Source organism: Mixophyes fleayi, chromosome 6, assembly GCF_038048845.1.
Source record: "Mixophyes fleayi isolate aMixFle1 chromosome 6, aMixFle1.hap1, whole genome shotgun sequence".
Lineage (NCBI taxonomy): Eukaryota > Metazoa > Chordata > Amphibia > Anura > Limnodynastidae > Mixophyes > Mixophyes fleayi.
Genome location: NC_134407.1, coordinates 98,999,361 through 99,023,677, shown reverse-complemented (window position 1 = coordinate 99,023,677; position 24,317 = coordinate 98,999,361). Strand labels below are relative to the sequence as shown.

At 37.7% G+C, this 24,317-nt stretch overlaps 1 protein-coding gene across 13 annotated transcripts in view; it reads left to right on the top strand.

Annotated features, from left to right (window-relative positions):
• Positions 1–24,317, top strand: part of KCNMA1 (potassium calcium-activated channel subfamily M alpha 1) — a 407,193-nt gene that overhangs the window by 308,642 nt on the left and 74,234 nt on the right. For 10 of the 13 annotated variants that reach the window (XM_075217090.1, XM_075217089.1, XM_075217096.1 and 7 more), the window contains exons 17-18: positions 3,571–3,657; positions 4,388–4,464. In XM_075217090.1, coding sequence (XP_075073191.1) covers positions 3,571–3,657; positions 4,388–4,464 — 164 coding nt within the window. Of the gene's footprint in view, positions 1–3,570; positions 3,658–4,387; positions 4,465–11,527; positions 11,696–24,317 lie in introns of all 13 variants that reach the window. The other 3 variants (XM_075217100.1, XM_075217091.1, XM_075217092.1) reach the window with 1 other exon arrangement.

The following is a 24,317-nucleotide window of genomic DNA, read 5'->3' as shown; positions in this document are numbered from 1 at the left end:
TTTGTTGCATTCTGAAAGTATAAAAAGATTTAATAAAAATTAAGAAAGTATAAATCTTTTTGCTGCTTTTTCTTTTCAAAACATCTTCATCTAGCTGTGGTATGCTATGTTTTAGAGACTTTTAAATATTTTTAATTGAAGCTAGCTCTACTGCTAATGTCATGCAGTTGGTCAAGGTTATCTATGTTGCAGATGGCTTTTACTACCAAGTGATGCTACAACTTACAATAACTGCACAAAACATTGTATGGCCCTCTGTACCAGGAGAACCACATGGAATAGAATGTAATAAATTGAGTTACCACTATTAGACTTTACTGTCCTCATTCATGTTAAGTGTATTCATGTTAAATTATGATTTGATAACTAAATTGCTGTCTTTTATTACCCATATCTACACTTGATGGCAAAGATGTATGAGAGAGGTTGATTGACCTTGTCCTGAAATTGCAGAAATTTAGGAAGAAATCAATCCAACATATAGATAGTTTTGAGGTATTGCTATATATGCCCATTTTATCTTTAAAGCGTTGTCTACTTTTGGACTTCATCCCTTTATGCCCCTCACCCAATGTAGTAAATACTGTGGGCCCCTCCTCCGACTCTTCCTCTTTTACTTGAAGCTGTAATGCTCTGTTGAGTAAGACTGGATTGATGGAGTCTTTCTCCATATTTGACCCCCCCCCCCCCCCCACATGAGCTTCATGGTGATGGGGAATGGTGATATAAATTGGATATATTTTTGACATATGCATTTTAATTTTCTCTCTTCTGTAAGTGATTATATTTAATATTTTGTTTGATGCTTTTTTAAGAAGTTAAGTTTTACCATCTGATTCCTTTGCAACTTATGTTATGTTAAGTATGTATTTGTATTTCACTATCCCTAGTTTTTGATAATTATACATTGCTACACAATACACATGGAGCGGTTTATTAACAAATGTTAGTAATATAATGAAGGATATCTCCACAATTAATCCTTGGTGATATTGATAACACCCACAATAGAACTTTGAATACTTTCAGAATGCAACATTGAGTGCTGAGGCATGGAACGACTGTGCATGTCAATTGTTCATGTGTTGCTTGGTTTGATGGTTTGCAAAAAATTTAATAATATTTATGTTGGGTTGTTTTAATTACGCATTTTGTTAACCAGCATGGACTGGGAGTAGCCCAACAAATCCCATTACTGCTGTTTCCATTTTTATTTTCTTACTGTTCGGCAATGGGTTGCAAGCACATTATGAATAATGATATGCTGCTGGTTGAATACAATATAATGCACCTGCCTTTACTGCATGGGGCCAATGGTACAGGATAGTTAGTTCACAATATTAACATTTTCTTTTGCATTTGCATATTTTTTCTGTTTGCATGAGTTATAAACAGATCTCTCCATGCCCCCCTCCTTTCCTCCACCTGTATCCTCGGATTTTGTAAGATAAGTTTTATATCATAGGCAGAAGAAATAGAACTTTTCATGGGACAGGAAAGATCTCAGAACCAAATAAAATAAATAAGTGGATTTCAGCATTATTGACTGCCATCTAGTGGAATAAAGGCACATATTGACTGTTATGAAACAAGCCTATATAAACAAATGGAAATGTATAATTATTATACTGTTGATCAGGCCTAGCCAATCTCTGGCTCTCCAGGTGTCTCCAGACTGTCTATCTACTGGCAAAGCATGATGGAACATGTAGTTTAACAACACCTGAAGAGCCACAAGTTGGCCAGGACAGCTGTAGATAAACATGTCCTATGTGAATGTATGCATCATCGAGTTGGAAAGCTTAGCATGACTTGGTCCACATATTCTATTGTGCAACGTTTTCTATACATGTGTTAAAATGAATATAAGTTCAGTAGTGTTTTAGTCAATTATTTAATATACTTAAGATATATGGATATAACGAAGATCAACAACTGTGTAACTCCTGAGATTTAAATACAGTCTGGTTGGGTAGGTTGAACAAATCAGTGTTTCAGACTGTTTAGTTATTCAGACTTGCCTCATTTTCATTTCCTGACCACCTAACCAGAAAATGTTTGTCAATCCTGTAGCATTACCATGATCCAAAAGACTTAACTTTTTTGGATGGATCTGTCCTTGTCAGCTGTTTTCCACATAAATAAAGAATGTGCATTTGTTCAGAAAGTGGTGGCACTTTGTAAATTGTCCTCTACCATCTTAATGAGCATCCTGGGGAAAATGCAGGATTACCTTGCCGCAGTGAAAAATTGGCAGGCCCATTTATCTTCAGGCTCAGTGATGAACTGTGATTTAAATAGCTGGTTTTCCACTGGGACCAGAGAGATCTATCAAACTTCAAGAGATGAGAAGGACCATTAATCATCTGCCAGGGTCTCTTGTAGCTCTTTGTCAAATAGATGTGACTTGCAGACAGACAACACCTTGTTTGGTGTAGCTCAATGCTGTGAATACATCACAGAATTGTTTCCCTCATGGTAATCTTTCCTAAATAGATGGCATGGAATTTTATGCACACTGACTACTGTTTGCAGGCATGATTCTGAGCATTTGTAAACAAAAAAGTATCCTTGTATTACTAAGACAGACAATTTACCTAGAAACACAGTTCCTTCCAGGTCAAATTTGTACATCTGAATGGAGTTACTTAAAAGTCATAAAATCAATAGCGTCACTCAGATCCCTATTATGCAAGTGTGGCTTATTCGTTTTACTGTGACTCATGTTGAATTTATTAGTATTGTAGACTAGCTGTCCTGTACCACCTCCTTTTTCGGTTCATCAGGCAGGGGACTTATTCATGCTATTGCATGTACCTGTAATTCTTTTGCGAATAATGCTCTGTTGGCACATCAGTCAGCAAGAGTGACAAAATACCATTTTGTCAAAACTGGTTGCAAATCCCTTTACTATTAGGGAGTAAGCTGGCACAAAAGTAAATTTACTGGATTCATAAAAGCATAGTGAAGCAAATGTTTGAGCCGGGGTTTGTTTTTATTTATTTTTATTTTAAAGAAAAAAATTATGTCCTGTGTAGAAAACAAGGCAGCAGTGAACTGTCAACATCATGAAATTGCAATACATTAAGTTCTAACATTGGCACTTCATACAGTGCTACTACAGATATTCGTTATAGGGATATTTATGACCACTGTCTGTAATATCCTAAGATGTGAAAACACCTCTTTCTATCCATCTAAACAAGAGGCTCATAGCCTATGTGTTGTCTGCTAAACAAACGTGTCCAAATGCTAATAAAGTTGGTGACGCACTGTGCAATCTACTGTCGCCAAACTACCTGATTTGTGGTCAGTTTAGCTCTTATATGTGACGGACTAGATTGGACAGATTTATGATTCAATTACCAATTCACAAGCTATCCATTGGTTGAAGCTAGACCTCATGCACACACCAATGATTTCATCAGAATTCCCAACCAGACTGCTTGCAAAGGTTCAGAGCTGGAGAAGAAAATGTGTATTTTCTTCCAGTGGGACTAGATGAATAATAGCCTACTGGTGATATTTAGTTCTGAACAAGCTTCTTACTGCTCATATACTTGTTCCCAGGATTATCATCAACCCGGGAAACCATGTAAAGATTAAAGAAGGCACTCTTGGATTCTTCATTGCAAGTGATGCCAAGGAAGTGAAACGGTATGTTTGTGTTGTTTTGTTTGTATCACATCAACTCTATTCATGTCTAAAAAAGCAACACTTTTTTTTTACTGACTTAAATCAGTTCTGCAGTCTTCAAAGGCAGAAGAAATTGTACATCACAGAAGAGAATGTGATAACCATTTTGCCATACCTCCCAAATGTCCCACACAGTCAGGACATTGCCCCAACTGTATAGGACTGTTCCCTGCGCACACAGTGCTGGTGTTTTAGTGGAGGTAGGGAGGTTGGAGGGTCTGCTAGCACTTCTAAAGCTCCAGGCATAGCCCCAGGGGAGATGACTAAAGCCTCATTTTGGTGGCTTGTCTCGTCAGGGCTAAATTAAAGCGCTAAGATTTTTGCACTTCCTGTAATGTAGCAGTGATTGTGCGGTGTAATTCAAGTCAACCTACTTTTGCATCAACTAGGTGAAAGGGAAAGCATGATATAGGAAAAAAGGACTGCGATTCTAAAAAGATTGCGCAAAATATCTGCACAGATGCACTTCAAAGAGAGTAATAGGTACATAAACCTATGTTTACACATACTAAAAATAGGTTCATCTGCTCTTCTGCAGTAGTGTAGTGGAATCAATGGGATAAAGTAAGTTGTTTGCTGACTTTTAGATAAACATGCACCAAACCTGTGAGTGAAGCACAAAAAGTTCCTTGATACAATTTCTTCTGTAAATAATGTGTGTCAAAAAATAATCTGTGTTAATGTTCAACAGGGCATTTTTCTACTGCAAGGCTTGTCATGATGACATCACAGACCCCAAGAGGATCAAAAAATGTGCATGCAAGCGACGTGAGTAATATTTTAGATTTTGTTTTTATTCAGGAGATAGTTAGTGGGCCCCACTCTATGAAATTAAGATGCACTAAGCATGTTTAAGTTACAACAGAACAATTTGCAATAATTACACTGGGCAAGAAAGCTGTGTGGCCAAATATGGGAAGGTGTTTGGAACTTATTTGGGGAATATTAACACCTTAATTGACAATTACATATTGTTTATGGCAATGCCTATCTCAAACTATAGGTGGAATTTCCATTTATACTATGTTGCATGGCACTAGCTTTGTTACCGCTCTAAGCTTCGGTGGTAGTCATATTAATGACTACCGCTACACAGACAACTACTAATTCTCCCAAAAAATCCGATTGTTAGAATGCCTAGGAAAATAAAATAATGACTTACAAGAAAAATGACAGTTTACATAGTCGGCAGATTGCGGACCTTACGCTACATCCCGAGTGCTGTAAATTTCGGCAATTCAAACTCACGTCACTGCTCATAGCCGCAGTGATATGTTTGTATTTAAAGCGCCAATGGCAGGATGCCATCACTTGAATATTTCATTTACAAGTTAGGGTCCTGGCATTGGCGCTTTAAATACAAACATATCACTGCGGTTTGAGTTTGAAGTGCCGGAATTTACAGCACTCTGGATGTAGCGTAAGGAGGTCCGCTATCGGCCGACTATGTAAACTGTAATTTTTCTTGTAAGTCATTATTTTATTTTCTTAGGCATTCTAACAATCGGATTTTTTTTCGGAGGTTTCTCCGGTGACGGTATTACCGTCATCAGCGAATGATACCCAACCTCTAAGCTTAGGACTTGAGTGAGCTGAGAAGCACCTGGCTCACTTGCAAATGGCTATTGGATATCTTCCTGGACACCCGAGCACTAATTATACCCATGGAGAAAGCAGACTCGTATAAAACACTATCCCCTTGAGTCACAATGAGCCTGTGGTGATATAATGCATGAAAGGCATGATCTGCATTCAGTCTGGGGCACCAACTGGTTGGGTAGAGTAATGAATGCAAAACATGATGAGGCCACCTGAGGTACACTTTTGCTATGGAACTTTGACAGCAAATGATTTGCCTTCAATTACAAAGAACACACAAGGGAAAAGGTTACACACTCTACATGTGTAGTAAATTCTAATGCAGAACAAGAAGCCCTTACATGCTCTTATATTCTTCTAGCCTTGTCACAACCACTGAAGATAACTTTTTTTCAAGCAAATGCCATACAGTAATAAGCCAAGGTGTACTTTATGACTAATTGCCGAATTATGTGAAGTTAATCAAGTGCAAGTATGGGGTTCCAATGTCTCCTTGTTTTCCTCTCTGATGACATTTGCCTGAATAAAGGGAAGTAGGAAATTTAATTTGAAAAACTATCACTGAATCTAAGATTCCTCAAGTGTTAAAAGAACTTTTAAGAAAACAACCTGTTTTGTATGTGCAATTAAAAAAAAACCACAAGAAAACATGTACTGTTGACTGTGTCACTGTCGCACATACGCAAATACTGGGTTTATTGGTTCCATGGATTTACAGTTCATGTTTTAAACTCATTCCTCACTTTGTACGCTAGCTTTTCATGTTTAATATTGGGAACAACCATTCTGTTGGTTGTTTCACCCTCTCTTGCAGCTCTGTTAGTTAGCTATCAGATCCTCTGGTAGGATATGTGAGAAAAGTTTTAGCTCTGGATCACTGTTACAAATTGCTGGTTGGAAATATAGAACATTAAAATCCTAATAGTTGGAAGATATTGCATCTTCAGACAGAGGCGGAACTAGCGAGCTGTGGGCCCCGGTGCATGGAAGCGGGGAGGAGGGAACCAATGGCAACTGCTCGCTAGTTTCGAACCTCTGCATCTGCCATGCAGTGGGCCCCATTATCTCCACGGGCCCCTGTGCATCGCACCTGCCGCGCACCAAAGGTAGTTCCGCAACTGTCTTCAGATACCTTGTCAGTGAAAGTTAAAGGGGATAAATATAAATGCTAATAATTACTGTCTTTTTTCTCTCTTTCCGTTCATGTGTCCCTCCTTTATTCACTTTGCTTGCTGCATTTGGATAACTCTCTATTATTAGTTATGTATTGTGAGTACATACAAAGTTTCTTGTAGTGAGTCAGTGGCCCACTGTGTTAATCCGTTCTCTGCTGAAGGGTCTAATTAGGCCCTTCCATCAGCAGAGACAGGTCTTAGTGTATGTGTTACATCACCAAGGTTCCGTGCATGCACCTCCCACATCTATTCCAGTGTGTAATGTGATTGTGCAGAAAATACAGCAGTTTTACAGTAGTATTAAGAAAAGCAAGGACTGATTATTAGGCATTTTTGTTATTATTTTTATTTTGTTATATAGTAAACAAATATCACTCTGTAGCAGGAGGTGAGATTTAGAAAGTACCCCAGTAAATTCCTACAATCTAATTTGATTAAAAAAAAATTATACTACTGATTGAAATGTAATAAATATAAGTAGTTGATATCAACAGTGATTTTTTTCTTGCAGGCTGACCAGGTGATAACCAGTATAAATATAAAAAAAAAATTATTTTATTTATAATAAAATGTATTTTGCAGTGCCACATACTCCACTTATTTCATCAGACGGCTCAGCAGTGGGCTGTCTTTTATGCCAGCCCACCTATTGAACACATTACATGTGTGACTTTTGGGCGTTGGTACAGAGTAGTACAGTGAATTTAACGATCACACGCCATCTTATTATGTTTTTTACCATTATTGTTACCTTGATATCTTATATGGGCTTTAAATGAATTGCAGAGGAAAACTAAAAGGTATATTTACTAAACTGCCAGTTTGAAAAAGTGGAGGTGTTGCCTATAGCAACCAATCAGATTCTAGCTGTCATTTTGTAGAATGCACAAAATAAATGAAAGCTAGAATCTGATTGGTTGCTATAGGCAACACCTCCACTTTTTCAAACCCGCAGTTTAGTAAATCTAGCCCTAAGTATCCAATATTCCAGTAATAATGTGTTTTATTGTTAAAAATAAAATCAGAATGTAGACACCTCCAATATTTTCATTCTTAATCACCTGTAAAAGTGAGGCTGCAAGATGTCTACAATGTAATATGTAGATATACTTAGTTATTAAACTGTAAGAGCAAATGGGCTTTTATGCTGGCTCAAAGTTTGTAATCTATCCAGCAGGAACTGGCAACACACCTATTTCCTCACTACCTGCATAGTCTTTCACCAGATGTGCTGCTGTATTTTTAAGTCCAAACAAAGTAATTTTGTGAGAACTCCAGTTTTGTCTTCATTCATGTAATTCTGCATCTGGTGATATATGTATCAATGTATTAACATATTATGACACATTGCCCTATTTCATTATTTGTGACTGTTACTGTATGTGTATATGTAAATGCAGTGTGTTTATGTTTTTAGAAATATTTGTCAATTTATTTGCAATTTTCCTTGAGGATAGATAAATACAGTGAGGTTTAGTATGAATGTGCGTACAGGTTAAGCCCTGAAACTGCATTTATGAGGAATGGTATCTTATGGTCTATTTGCTACCACCACATTCTAAAATTTTAGAACGTAACATGACCTTATTTCTCATACTTTAATGAGCCCTACCAGTTTATAGATTGTATATACAAACAATCCCATGGTTTTACTTAGTGATTGAAGGACAACACATATAATTTATGTGGAAAACATATAAAAAATACATCACTAAAACACATTTAAAGCATGTATTAGTTTTCATGCGTTTTACCCATTTTTCAACAGATTGGTATGAATGAGACCTTGATGCAAGACTGCTGTTTTGCAAAGCAAAGTCTCTACAGTATACATCTTTTATTGCTCCTGGTTTATCAACATGTATCCTGAGCTGTGATTGGCTGCATCTGTAGCCAAATCTTCCATCATTTAGTCTATTGCTGAAGAACAGCATCACACATGTCACTAATATTTTTTTGGGGAAAAGTTAATTGTTATTTGCCTGGTTATGTGTCTTGTGATTCAATAAATAATAATAAAATAAAATAATCCAATAATAATCCACAGTTTAAATTGTACAATCCTAGCAATAGTATATATGTTGCTATGTCACTAAAAAATGTTCACTTACACAAAACGTTTGCAAGAATACATACTAAGAATCATGGGCTGAAATGATGGAGACCCTGCAACTGCACATTTAATTAATAACAGTTCAAGTGTATTTTCCTGTACAGTTGTATTCATAAAGATTGTACAGACAGCTTATTAAAAAGATCCATAGCTAGTGAATATAATACTTAATTTGTGCTCAAATACAGAAATACGGTGCCTGTTTATGGCATCCACAGACCAGCCTTAGGGATAGATGCATGTAATGATGGAGGGTATATAGTACTGTAGGGCACACTTGGCCTCTTAGCACTATAACTGTCGTTGGGCCACATACCTGGATGCTGCTTGTAGAGTGGCAACATCTAGATGACAAAGTGAGCACCATGAGAATAGCGCCCACTGGGCCTTTTATGAATTCCAAGCCTAAATTTAATCAGTTGAAATGTCTGAATGAAACAGGAATGTGACAGAATCATCCAGTAATAAAAGTAATCTGAACTTTGTATTTATCTTCATTCTAATCGTACTCCAGGAAGTCATTAAAGCCTGACCATTCATATATTCAGATTTTCATGTCTATATTTTCTATGGGATTATTTATGATGGGATTATATTGTGTAAATTTTAGGGATATTAGATGTCTCTGATGATTTTTATAGCCACACAAAGATTACAGGACACTGAGTGACTTGTATACTGATCACTCAGCTCAGAGGTGACTCTACTTTCCGTTACTGTCCCTTTATGTTCCGTCCTTTTGCTTTCTTTTCTTTCTATAAATGGAACAGATGTGTGGCTAGAAAACATTGTCAGCATTTTTAGCATCTCACAAGGACAATATCTATTTGCAAAAAAAAAAAAAGGGAAATGATCATACCGCCAAGAGGCATTTCTGAGGCCAGCAGTGACAATGCGACATCTCTGTGACTGGCGTCCTATCTGCTGCTTTTTGTGTTGTATTTGTTTTGTGATTTTGTGGGCTGTACTTTCTGTTCTATTGTACTATCTGTGTTGGTTGGAGATCCATGTGCCTTTTACTTTGTTGTCTTTTTTTTTTTTTTTTTTCTGGAGCATTGTAACAATTAAGTGAACCCAGCGTTGTATTGAGCTACTATTTCAAATGTCTCGCCCCAAGACACTGTGCTGTTCTGATGTCACTGTGGTACTGTCTTTAATGTGTTGTCCCCCGCTGTGTGTGTGTGTGTGTGTACCATCGTTCGATTGAGTGCTGTGTTATGAAGCCCTTCTTTGCTTAATTGTGAGGGTGGTGGGATGGTGTCCGCCCTTCACTGTCATCAAATCTGCTGTGGAATGTAAGACGTATTCGCACCCACTTGCAAGTATAATTGCAACAATATATTACAGCTGCAATTGTTTGATTACCTTTGATGTCAGTGAGGGCCTTGTTATATATTTCTGAAGTTATCATTCAGTTATCAGATTGGTGGAAAGAGTCTTCAGCCTCTCACAGTGTGTTTCAAACATATTAATTCCTGTAAGGAGAAACATAAAAATAGATTTCTGCAAATGTATGTAGTGATAAATGTATGTCATTTGTTTGTATAGTGAATAATGACCCTTGAATCAAGAACCCATAATGTTCTAGACAAATGTGCTCATGATCAGTGGTCAAAATGAAAATTTAGATGTGGTAGTATGGAAAATGTAAGTATCTGGAATTTGATAGTTTTACAATCAAAGCGGTAGGATTAGTGGCATACTACCATATACTAGCCCACTTCATCCACTGGTCTTACTATAAGAAAACACATTTGCAAAATGGTATGCCATGCTTTTTTTTATAATTCTTTTGTTGGTGTACAAACGCCAACCATAAATGTTATAGTAAATAATTTTCCTGCATACAAATGAGCACTCGGCAAGTCTGCGTAATAATATCCCATTGTGCGGAGACTAGATACTCTTCACTCCAACTCTGGAACCTGCTTGTTCAAACCACTCACTGCTGGAGAATGTAGCACTAGACATGATATAAAGTGATATGCTATATGTAGTGCATGAATACTTGATGCATGATGCCTTTTTTTTCTTGTGAATTTTGTTGTGAGGTTGCACTCTTGCTTTACTGTACATTTGTATCGGAGTGATCACTGTAAATACCAATCATCCTTTAAAACTCTCTTGAGTTAAACCATTGGAAATAGGTCAAGATTTCATTTCCATTTCATGCCCAGTTAGGCCAAGCTCTCTGCAGGCCTCTTGGAAATGCCAGCCACTCAAGAAATATCTGTCTCAATCAAGCGTATAATCCAACATATCCCACTTCCTATAATCAATGTTCTGGAATCTGATAGTTACAAATATGTTACATGGCTTATTTTGTGTTTGTGATACTTTTACTTGAGTATCTCTGTGTTTACACATTTATGAAGGCAAACTGTGTAATTTTTATGTTGTTTGGGTTTTCGCATTTAATACATTTTCTTCTGCCCTCTCTCTTTCTTAACCCCGTAAACATATTTCAATTAAGATTAATAATCTATATATTTAAAAGAAAAAAATAAATCAAATTATAGCACTGTTGTCCTCAATTTTCATTATCTTGTCATGGAACAAATGCATGTCTTCAGACACTGAAATTTAGGGTCATACTGCTACAACAGAGGGTTGCTAAGGAAGCTTCCAAAACCCGCCTTGCAGACCTGGTGGCCAGCCTTTCGAAGACCAGTTCTGCTCTTTTCCTCTACTCCATCATCAAAAATAACTACTGCTTATCCTACACATTCCATCTTGTCAAAGCCACCTCTAGATTCCTGCCCTTTGCATACAATGCCCCTTGTCCCGAATGGACAAAATCTCCTTCTGTTCATAACTGCATTGAGCTGCATCTTGTGTCTAATTATATATACATGATTATATATGTGTCTGTCTCTCTTTCTGTACCCTACATTAATCTACCACTCTTCCTCTCCTCTCCCTTTCATTGTAACCATGATTTTAGCCAAGATGTCCATCCGCAAGAGGCTGATGCAGGCATGTTGTTTGGGGTGCTCTGAGATAGACTGCTCTTGCATGTCAGGCACTTTACGTAGTAACATGGGGACCCTTGAACGAGCCTTCCCACTCTCTCCTGTCTCTGTTAATGATTTCTCCACCAATTTTCGTGGCTGTAAGTTTTAACCATGCTGTTCCATGTATTGTGCTCTGTGTGTGTGCCTGTTTGTGTCTACATGTGACATTGGCCATGTTGTGTGTCGTGACCTGTGTTCCCGTGACCTTGTTAAAGGGCTGATGTCTTTCTCTACAGAACAACTAAATATTTTTTTCTCAGATAGGCAGGTCGTCGTTGATTTATATAGTAGGGGTTCATTGAGGTGCTCCAGGAGGTCTGTGAACCAGGCATCCCTTTTTTCCTGTGTTTCTTTACTGTAACTTTGAAACTTTTAATATTTTTTAAAGTTATCAAATTATTTCACTCCAAATGATTGTAGCGTTGCATATGTGGGGACAGGTAATGCGCAATTATCCTCATTGCCATTTTATGATGTTTACAATAATTTTCATTTGATAGATATTACATATATATTTTATATACTGCCACTATGAGAATTGTCGCTGTGAATTTTAAGATAGAAAATAAAGTGTTTATGATCCAGTAGGATATTTTCTAAAGTTAAGAAGGCATTCACATGCTCTCAGCTAGTACAAACCAAACGCTTCCATAGAGGAGTAGCATATACAGGATTGAAATGCCCCCAAAGGAATTGATAAATTCAAGTCGCTGTATATACATATTACGCTAACTAAAATGGTCAATCCAAGCTAGTAGGCTAATTATTATTTATTATTTGTGACTGTTTCATGCAGGGGTGGGCTGGCAAATTTTAGCCGGGGAGGCAAGACTCTGCTCAGCAGCCTAGTAGGAACATTTTAAAAGAAAATAAATTCAGGTAGCCCAGTGACAGAGCCCAAAGTAGCCAACTATGGTACTGGAACCACTACTCCGTAATGTTTGCACAGAAGCATTCTTTGTCAGCATTACACTGTTAGTGAGTTTTAAAACAAGACAAAATTCTTATTGGTTGAAGATGTAATTTTAAGCGATGGTCCTCCAGAGGAAAGCATACCAACCCATCAGATCATTTATCCATTTGATGGACATAGCTACAGTAGATTCTTTACTAGATATAAAGGTCAGCCGGCATAACTTCCCTGTGAGAACCATTCTCTTTAAGCACCCAACATTCATATGTGACAGTTATTCATCCCCATTCAGAATTCCTCTTGTGACATTAAACTATATCCCATGACAGGCCAACAGTTAAACTACTGAAAAGTATCTATATCTACAAAGCTATAAACAAAATGTGTCTCAATTGGATAAAATAATTATTGATGCATTTTTGCTTTATAATAATGTGATGTTGGTGATAAAGTACTGACACAGATTATATACTGTGAAAGATATCATCTGTTTGGTTTAAAAAAAAAATAAAAAAAAAATGTTACCAACTGGAATTGTTTGTACACTTATAAGACCATAATATGCAAGGTATGTATAAAGCTGGTGCCCAGGAAACCAATCAAATTATTGTTTTAATATTATATCCTGCATAAGGAAATGAGTTATCGATGTTTTCCTGTAAAGAAGTTTTCATAAATCTATAATACAGGTCACTGTAACTGATGACAGCCACTCTACACCTATTTTATCTTCATAAACCATTTCTTAGGCCTTTGGGATATAGAAGCTTTTTGTACTACAGAACTGAACCTGGAATTTAACATTTACACTTAATCCATTGTATTGAACCTTTGTACTGTACTGATTAATTCATTTTTGGCCAGCTACTAACGTAAACAGTGAGTCTCACTGTTGGCTTAGGAAATATAATGAATTTTACTAAAGGACCGTGCAGAACAATAATTGATTCTTGGGGGCATTTTCCTATAACCCAACTGTCAATACAGAACAACAAAGTGTCAAATGCATGTTCTGATGTTGCCAACTTTAGTATCTTATTTTGGTATTTTATTAAAAGTACAACATTTATTAAGAATAGACTTCTTCCCTTCAGACACTTATTGAACCTTCAGATTTTAGGGACATCTCTTCTGCCCAAAGCCAGATTTCAGTAAGCAGCAATAGCAGGGTGCTGTATCGTCCAATGCTTGTAAAATAATTGTGCTGCAAGATGAATATTAAACTTGCCATTAAAGCAAGGCACACACAATGATGCACATGACTGAACAAAAATATTAGCACCATTACAAGAAGGCAAGTCTCAGTGGTATCCAGACCAAGGCTTTAGCTCCTAATAGTTTGGTTTATTTCACCTGGGAAAACACATTTGATTGCAAAAATAAAAATGATATTATCATATAATTCCAGCTGCGCCTTGGGAGTAGCAACAAAGACAAGATGCCAGTAGTCCAATTAGCAAACAGTCCAATAGATTTTGCCTAGACTAATGACAAGTGTTTTGGCCATGTAGAATCTTGTCTTGACAGGTTTGATTCTATACAAACTGAAGAGGGGAGGTTTGAGCTTGTCATTAGACCTGACCAGATGTGAAAGTTAGAAGAACAGCACCATTAAAGATGGCAGCAGCTGGGGTCCTTTAATAACCATAGGGGTTTGCCCCTGATTAAGTTTCTTCCGGCGTCATCCCCTAGACATCCCTACAGTCATGATTAATTATCATCTCTCATCCTGTTTTCTAATGTTGGAGCACATGACACTCGTTAAAGGCCATTAGATCATTACAGGTCCTACCTGATTTCAGGTCCCACAAGGATCATTAATTAAAACTGTAGATGTATGAAATAAAAAGAGAAACAACGGTCCACAGTAAAGTAATGGGTGTCCATTATATTTATATTTTTAACATTGCATAATATCTGTCAGATATTGAATGCATTTATCAGAATTTGACATGTTAGATATAAAATATGTCAATATTTAATTGTATATTCACTGAATGTGATCCTGAAATGTTATATATTGTTTATACACTTTCTGCGATTGCATAAAAAGGAAGAACATGTTGTGAAGGTGGATTATCCAATGTGCAGCTATTTTCTGTGTGTTTATGTATAAAGTTTGGTGGATTCAGCGTTGTGACACAACTAAGCACCACGGGCGTAAATGACGTGGGTGTGATCCCACAGGCTGGGTGACAGCATTGTTGTGCAGTGATTGATTTAATCAAACTGAATTTTCTGTTGTAATTGATTCTTCTGTTTCATACAAAAGATAACTGCTTTTAGCTATATGCAAGCTGAAGTAACGTTCGTTCTGTGGAGGTAAGCTAGCTTGCAGATACATATTTCTCAGATTTCTGAGTATTAATATATTTCTTTGGTTCGATCAATGTATATTTTTAAAATACAGGTTTTCCTTTTATAAAATAAGTACTAATAACATTCACAAATGTGTATGTATGTTCCCTTACCTTAACAATACTTGAGATAATGCAAATATGCTGTGACCATTTAGCATAGATTTTTAAAAGGAAACTTCCTTTTATAGATCTAGTGCAAGTTAGACAATGAAAGGTAATATATGAGCAGTTGCTATGACATTTTGCACCTTTCTACTTTGTCTTTACTTACAGCATTGAAAGACAAGCCATTCTCCTATGCTCTTAGGTATATTTTACTTGGCACTAGTTGCACCTTTGCATATCAGACTTTGCACCAGATATGGCTCTGCATATTGGACATGACAAATATACGCCTTTTTTAGTTTAGCAATACAGCTTCTCCAACTGCATTGGAGGAGATGAGCATAATTAAAAAACAAATGGTGAGGGCAGTACAGTACAATGGGGTCTGTATTATGTAGTTGTCAATGTAGTATATGCAGGCTCTACATTTGGATATTGCCCAGTAGTGGTCACTTATTATCCTTGTAGGGGGTCACTTATCACTATACTCGAAATTAGTATTCCATAAATACTTGGTCACGAAGCACCTCTGGGAATTCATAGGTTGCATTCTCTTGTATATTGGTTCATCACAGCATGGTGGTAAGCACAATGTGTAGGCAACGGGTGCTTTTTAAATAGAAGATCCAGGTGTTAAAAGATTTAGGTGGTGTCTAAAACACTGAATAATATCACTTATTCCGTGTCTTTATTTTCACTGTGGTGCTCCCTCACTGTGTGCCGGGGGTGGACATGGAGGTGCAGCATCTTACTTGTGAAGCTGCTGACTGCTGCACCTCCATGTTGGTAATGAACTGGGAGTGTGGTGCTGGGCTATGAAGTAACAGTCCAGCACCACACTCCCAAGAGTAGAAGATGTGTAGACGTGGGGCGGCCCTGGATCCATATAACCAAATTGCTATGACAAGCAATCCCACATTCTAGTAGAAAAAGTTGTCACATTTGTTGTTACACACCCCTTTTTGTTTCTGCCAATGAGGTGCCAGCGTAAAAAAGGTACATATTATTTGCTTCTGATTGATTGACAGCAGTTTCACTTAATGCTTGAAGAAAATGGTAATTTGGTTATATAGATCTTTTATTTAGAATTCTCTTCATTTCGGAACACTAAGGGGTAAATTTATCAAGTTCCACGTTTAAAAAAAGTGGAGATGTTGTCTATAGCAACCAATCGGATTCTAATTTATTTAGTACATACTACAAAATGACGACTAGAATCTGATTGGTTGCTATAGGCAACATCTCCACTTTTTCAAACCCGCATCTTGATAAATTTACCCTTAAGGCTATTGGAGTCCTGTGATTCTGAACATTTCCGGCACACACAAGGATGTAAAATCAGAGACAGAATTAAGGTATAACCTCGTTAGGGAGTCAAAAGTGTCTTTGGAGCAATTCTATTCCCTTTTCTATTGAGCATTTCCCTTCACACCCCTTCATTTGAGTCGTGCACTATTTGCACTTTTACCTTCCTTGTTACCAAAAGTTTTATTCTTGATGGACATACTCCAGCATTCTGATGGATCCAGGCATATAATATCCGCTCACCATTCTCATTGAGGATTCCAGTCTTGTCCTTGTAAGATAAGCACAGTTTTTTTTCTATGGACTAATCAATAGGACTTCATTTTATACGGTATACTTTCTTATGCTTTACTACACACACTTGTCTTAGTCTGTGTGCCTTCTCGATTTTATTGTATTTATTTTTATTCATACCAATGTAATTGATATCTATTTTCTTTTTAATTCAAGAATGTTAAGTGCTCAATAGCTCTCCCGTCTGTTTAAATACTTTTTAACACAACTGTAAATAGTTATACTTTTAGATATGTGAAAATTACAGACTGTCATTCTAAAAATGCAATGCTACTTGTGTATATGTGTAAGAAGGGAGCAAGTGCTATAGTGATCTGCTAATAAGTAAAGTTAGTGTGAAGGACTGGATGAAGTAAGGGCTATATGTTGTGGCTTGATCAGTTATCTGGGTTGTCAAAAAATTCACAGTAAATAAAAAAGTAAATTTTTGACCAGCTTGTCAGCATTTAGGGCTTGTATACATGGGCATTCGTTTGAAACTTGTAAAGCTCTTAAAGCCTATTAAATGCTGTTTGGCGCTGATAGCCCAAAAAGGTATGTAAGGCATATGACAAGTGTTCAGAAGTGTTAATACGTTGTAAACTACAATGGAGTTCCATGGGATAATTCATTAAGTAAATAGTATACTATGCTGCACGGAAGAGTCTTCTAACACTTTGTTAAAATACAAGGTTTTTGTAATGATTTAATTTGCATTGTTTTTCAACACCTTTGTGTGCACATGCTCTAAACTTTCTCTGAAATGTAAATATTGCAGAGAAACGTAATCTAACTTCGTTTTCTATAACCTACAGAGTTAATACCTCACATATGTACCTCTTTCCTACTAAAGTGTCCCTCTTTTTAATTGATGTATAAATCATACTTACCAATTTTCTTCAGCTCTCTTCCAGGAGCCTGCCGCTGGAGGTGGGGGTGAGGGGGCGGGGCGCCAAAAATCGCGTCATTTTTGGAACCGCCTGTGACGTAATGACACAAAAGCGTCATTTGACGGCAGGGGGCGGGGCCAAATGCTGCGATTCACCGGGAATTGCAGCGTTTGGGACCTAATTCCAGTGGCGGATCCAGGGGCGCCCCCCCTAGCAGACACTTGCTGCCGACGGCTGCACAGTATGTGCAGATCCGTCCAGCCATGACAGGCAGGGACAGTGTGCTGCCCGGCTGCTCTGACTGTGTTTAAAACACAATCAGAGCAGCCGGGCAGCACACTGTCCCTGCCTGTCACGGCTGGACGGACCTGCACATAGTGTGCAGCCGTCAGCAGCCTAAGATGTTAGAAAGGGGCGGGGCCTAAATCGCCCCCCCCCTATCTCGCCCCGGGTACAGTATTTTTCTAGATCCGCCCCTGCCTAATTCTGCCCACTTCACTAGGAAGTGGGCACTTCCTAATGAAGTGGGCAGAATTTGGGAGATTGCCAACTCTCCCGGGAATCCGTGAGACTCTCGCAAAATGCGGGAGTCTCCCAGACATTCCGGGAGAGTTGGCAAGTATGGTATAAATCTGTATTAATAATTATAGGATCCAGCAATGTATTTGTGCAATATTGCTTGTTGCTCATAGCTCTGCTCTTAATATAGAGTGAATATCTACTTTCTGTGGTTGATGTGGCTTAAAACTTCTAGTGCCTTTATATATGTTTTTTTTTTTTTTTTTTTTAGAGTTTTTTAATTAAAATAAATTCGATCTTTCTCTTCTTTTCTTGCTATTCTAAGACGCCTGTGAATGAGAGCTGCAGTCTAGATAAGATACTGTTTTCTAAATGTGATATAGCGCCTGAATTATAATCCTTTTTGTATTTGTACTTATTTTAGTGCTTTGCAATGTTTGCAGTTGTGTTTTACCTAATGGTCATTGCTCCAAATAACACACTTTCAACTAACCTGCTCTTCACAGAGCCCATACGTTGGGGTAAAAGTATCAAGCTGCGAGTTTCCGGTGGGTTTGAAAAGTAGACATGTGGCCTATAGGAACCAATCAGATTCTAGCTGTCGTTTTGTAGAATGTGCTAAGTAAATAGAATCTGATTGGTTGCTATAGGCAACATCTCCACTTTTTAAAGCTTCCGGAAACTCGCAGCTTTTTAAATGTATCCCTTGTGCCTATGATGTTCCCTTACTCCATTTAGCTCTTATCCTCTTCATCCTAAGTTTTATTTTATAATGTCTATAATTTCAGGGTTGTCAGTTTACTTATACTACTTTCAAATTGCCGCCCCTGCAATCTCCTGAGTTTTTCAAGCTGAGTTTTTGCCGTGTCACAGAACATCCCAGCTCAGAGACTCCGTTTACACTGCACCTTGGATCCAGGAATTTCCCTGGTTGACCCCGTTCATACTGAACACGTGTCTTGTCGGGCCTCCCTGGCAACACCACAAGAGGAGCTCTGATTTGCTCCTCTAGTGATGATGATTTTTTTTCATTTATTCTTTTAAACTTTTTAATGGTGTTTGGAGAGACCCGGGTCACACCGTTCACACGGTAGGCGACCCGGGACAGACATGGGAATAATGCTACAAAAGTCCTGGGTCTATTTACCAGATCATCGAACCGGGATTTTGCATTGATCCCCTTTCACACTGATCCTTGACCTGGGTCGTCAGAGCTCGCCCCTGCAAAATCCCAGGTTTTTAGGCAGTGTGGGGTATAATTGTACAACACTACATTAAATATTAGTGCTTTTATAAGTACTCTATAATATGATGATGATAATCTGTGAAGTAGATTCTTTGCTGAGTCTGGCATATTTCAGTACAGAACAGTGGCCCTCAGTTAAGCAGAGGCACAGCATAAAGCCCTCTGGAGGTGCCATGCATTTTACTCAAGTGCACTTAGACTTCTGACAAAGTGCATGGGTTTGTGGAGCAAGATGGCAGCATTTGTGGAGGAGCAGATGTTTGCACATGCAGATGAGAAGAGTTCAGGGTACTGAGCATGTACCTTGCAAAGTACTTTTGCAGAGCAGTGCAATAGGATATTTTGGTTTCTGGAGTGGGATGATTGCCATTAAATAAAGATGTGGAAAGGGCCAGTTCCGCTCTACACAAGGCCTTGATTTTGAGTTGGTGGAGATAGGTCTTGTTCTATACTTTTATTGGGAAGCATTGTGTATTTTCCATTTTTACTTTGGCTGAGAAGTGCTTTTCCCAGTGTCAAACAAGGCTTCAAACTATGTAATAAAGACAGTCTTTATGACCCTTCACTTGTATGATACATTTAAGACATTAATCAAGCTAAAGTTATTTTAGCAGTAAAACGGAAAGGCTTTCTTTAATGAAAGGAGTGCTGGGAGGTTGGACTTTTGATGTGACTTGTATAATTTTGCACAGAGCACCTCCTCACATTTTTCCACTTCTTTGCATACTTTTAATTCATGTAGGTGTCTCCTGAGAATAGAGAATAGGCATTTACACCTAGGAACATGGGTACAAAACAAAAGAGCTTTGCACTGTCCATCAAGTGTTTTAAGTTCCATTCTATTGTCTGTGTTGATATAATTAAAGTGCAAACACTGTGCATAGCCACAAGATGGAGACATTGCCATTCAAATTGGTACTAATGTTTGTCTTCGTAAGTTTATAGACGATGCTTATGATATGAAGGTGGAATATATTTTATACATATTCCATGAAAGCAGGACTGACCAAAGCAGAAACAAATGGAGTAGAATTCAGACACAACTAGTCCCGTATCATGTCTACTATGATATATGGAGATGTGTGTTTTGGTGCTGTTCTCAAAAATACTTTTTATACGTGACACTGTGTTTAAAAAATAGTACATGTTAATAATACTGAAGGTTTATGATACATTTTTTGTTTTGATATATTATGTAGGTTGTTTAGAAAGCCTACTCTGTACATGCATGTATGCACATTGCACTTGCAACAGGTATATTTTTATTTATAATGCGGTCCTATGTAGGGAACTGTTTTTTTACTGTTTTGTTCAGTCTTTATTGTTCTGCAAAACCCCATATACAGTTGATATTAGTAGAAACATTGGGAAGTTTTGTATTTAGTAAATTTTGTTTTCAAAGAAGAGAGTGGACCTCACATTATATTTATTATCATGAAAACTGTAATTCAGCCAGAGTACAGAATATTGCCTAACCTTGCTATAATGAGATAGACACCAAGTACAAACAAACTGCTGCAAAAAAATAGCTTCCATAATGGGGTAAAAATAGCAGTATGAGGTATTGCGCTATATATATATATATATATATATATATATATATATATATATATATATACACACATATATATATTTCAGCCTTGCCATTTAAAATTTCAAGTTTTATAGTTGTCTCGACTATTCCTTTTAATACAGTTTTATGTTTTGCATAGTTAGTGAAACCCTTCCAGAGAGAGGTTTTACACAAATCAGATGGCACTTTTGTTTCAGTAATACCCCATTTTTCCCGTAGTATTTGCTGGTAATAAGCCCTTCACATCACTAGACTTGATCTGATTATATTTATGGGAGATGGTGTGCAGCATCTGCTCCGCAGGCTCTGCCATCTGCATATGCTACATGTATATTTCAGCAGGAATTTCCATAATTATTTTGGTGTGCTATGAAGAATGTGGATTGTCAGGACAGGGGAATCTGTCCCTAGAGGGAAATAATAATACAGTTCAGTATTGTGTACACGTTAGTTTGAATGCTTAGCACTGACATCTTTGGAAAGGAACTGGTTTTTGTGCTGTTAAGAATATATTTTTCCATGTTTTAATATTATTTGAAATAATAGTGGCTTCGACTTTTTCCAACTTTTTCAATTATTGATTTGTTTAGACAACTTTTGCTCTATTATTTTTCCCCAGGGAGGAGCTGGCAAGTTTTGGCCCAGGGAACTAGCATTAAGTGTCCCATGGTACCACAGCAGCACCCACATATTTAAAATAATGACTGAATAGATCTGCAGCTTTATCTTCCTGCAAATTAATGATGGTTATGTCAGTTACCTCTCCTGAAGCCTTGCAGTAAAGTATAGGCCTGTGACATCCTTTAAATGGCCACCTAGTTGGATGCTTGCTGTGGCCCCAGGGAAATTGATCTGCTGCCTGCCTTGCACGCCCTTTCCTAGCAGATTCTATTTATCTAATTAAACCAAGTGATTTGAAGTAATTTGAAATAAGGAAAACCTTGATAGTGCTGCGTGATATAAGCTTGTTATGAGGTTTTTGGATGTTCACGTGGCAGATATGGGATAGAAGTTAGGACTTAAGACATGTTAAATGGACTTCCGACCACACACATTGCAATTTGGTTATTCGGATTATTGATTAGCTAAATGACCAATTTGCCCACACAAATAAGGGCTAAATTGCACAGATTTAGATTTGAGCAAAATAGCATGTGGTCGAACAGCTAGATCATTATTATTATTGTAGATTTGTAAGCCAGTGCTCCGCAGCGCATACAGTAGGGAAACAGTACACATATAAAACAGGGACATACAAGATAGACAAAATAAATGCAGTCACAAAAACAAAGGGTATGGAGGACCCTGCTCATTAGAGACCTTACATTCTATGTAGAAGATGGCACAGCTGAAACAAGAGGTGGTTACCAGAGACGAGACAAGATGAAGGTCAGAGGTAGATCTAAGAGAGAGCAAATGAGAGTTTTTTTTTCATATGCGATTTGAGATGTAGATCACAGTATTAAGCTTGGCACATGTCCACTATATTTCCAGTTAAGATGACACTGATTTGGGTCAGGAGCCTATCTGTTTTTCCACTCTGCCTGGTCAACAAAGAAAAGATTATATTTGCTGTTAATTATTTTTTCTTCAAAATATTTAATGGCATCTTTAACAATGGTTAGTCCTCCTTTCCTTAGGTAGAGACAAGAAATGAAAATGCCTTCAGGTAGTATATAGTGCAGCTCCTCCACTTTCCTGGTGTCTTTGAGAGACTTCCCAAGCTGTTCCTGAAAAATGTAAACATAGTGAACAACATGGTTGAAATTCGATAAACTGTATCAGGTATATGAAAGTAAGCATCCTGAAGATCTATGGATGTCAGAAGTCCCCTTCATCTATGGTGGCTAGAATATAATTTACGGACTCCGGGCCTGATTCATTAAGGATCTTAACTTAAGAAACTTCTTATTTAAGTCTCCTGGACAAAACCATGTTACAATGCAAGGGGTGCAAATTAGTATTCTGTTTTGCACATAAGTTAAATACTGACTGTTTTTTCATGTAGCACACAAATATCAACTTTAAATTTCAGTGTACAAATAAGATATCAAGTATTTGTGTGCTACATGAAAAAACAGTCAGTATTTAACTTATGTGCAAAACAGAATACTAATTTGCACCCCTTGCTTTATAACATGGTTTTGTCCAGGAGACTTAAATAAGAAGTTTCTTAAGTTAAGATCCTTAATCTGATTTGCATCTTAGTGCTTCTTCATCCCTAAAAGGGTAGGTTCTAGTCTTTTAAGGTCAGACTGGTGTTTTTTCATCTGATGCCATTCCTTATGAGCCAAGTCTCTTACTACCTGGTGCACATGAAAAATTTTATTTGTTTTACTATGATCCTAAAAAGAAAGATTTTAACTGCAGCTGAAGTTGATGCGTCCTGCATCCCCATGGATTTATATATGTGCTTAAGAAGATTCTCCACTCCAGATTAAATATTCCAGGATCCGTTTTAATTACTCCAGACTCGTTACTAGAAAACCCATCCAGGTCCTCCAAAAAATCCAATTCAGAGTGACAGGGCCTATCTCTATGGCCATACTTGTCTGGGATCGAACTCTTTTCATCCCTGTATAACATATAAATCTTCTTTAGTCACAAATGACTTCATCGTCCAAGATATCAATTATTTAAACTGGTCAGAGGACTGGAAATTGCATACTACACGAAAGACCACTTCACCATCCACAGGTAATGATTTGTCACAGGCTCCACAGCCCCAATACTGTTGGGCTTTACTATCTTCCTTCTCTTCCACACGCTCTGAAAGAGTACAGAGAGGTTAGAATATTGCTAAATAGCTAACTAATGATCCATAAACAAAGCACCTCTAACTTAGGGGGCTTACCTAGGTGCTCTTTGGCTGCGTTGGGGGTGAAATTCGTCTCCATACTGCTGGCATCCTATGTCCAGCCTGCTCCACGTTTCAAAAGAAGCAACTTGTTTCCTGGTGCTCAGCCTCCACGGAGGAATTTCAGCTGTTGCCTGAAGAGCTTTTCAGGGGTACATCACTATACTTGCGTTTATGAGGCCCTTCACTCCTTCCTTGGTCTGTCCTCCATGGGGACATCCTTTAACCCATTCATGCACAAAACATCCCTGTGGGAGCATACGCCATTTTCAAACTAAATTTAGGTCCCCAGGTAGCCAGCCCTGAATCTTGACTTGCTCTGCAAGCGGTGCATCGCCGGACCCCTACGCACAGAAATGAAAAACACACTACCTATCCTCTCTATCCTTAGCTAGAAACAGGAAAAGACACCAGGAAAAAGAAGGAGCTACACTATATACTACCTGGGGGAATTTTAATTTCCTGCCTCTACCTAAGGCTAGAAAGGGCTAAACTATTAAGGCTGCAATGGAGGGTTGAATATGATAATTGTAGGTAAACTCTAGTGATCAGTGGCTAACTCAATTTGGTGACTAACTGAATATGTTATGAATCAAATAAAGTTCATGATTGATCATCTGCATTCCAAGCCTGGCCTATGATGGGCTGTATATATTAGAAGTAGACACCCGCCTGGTGT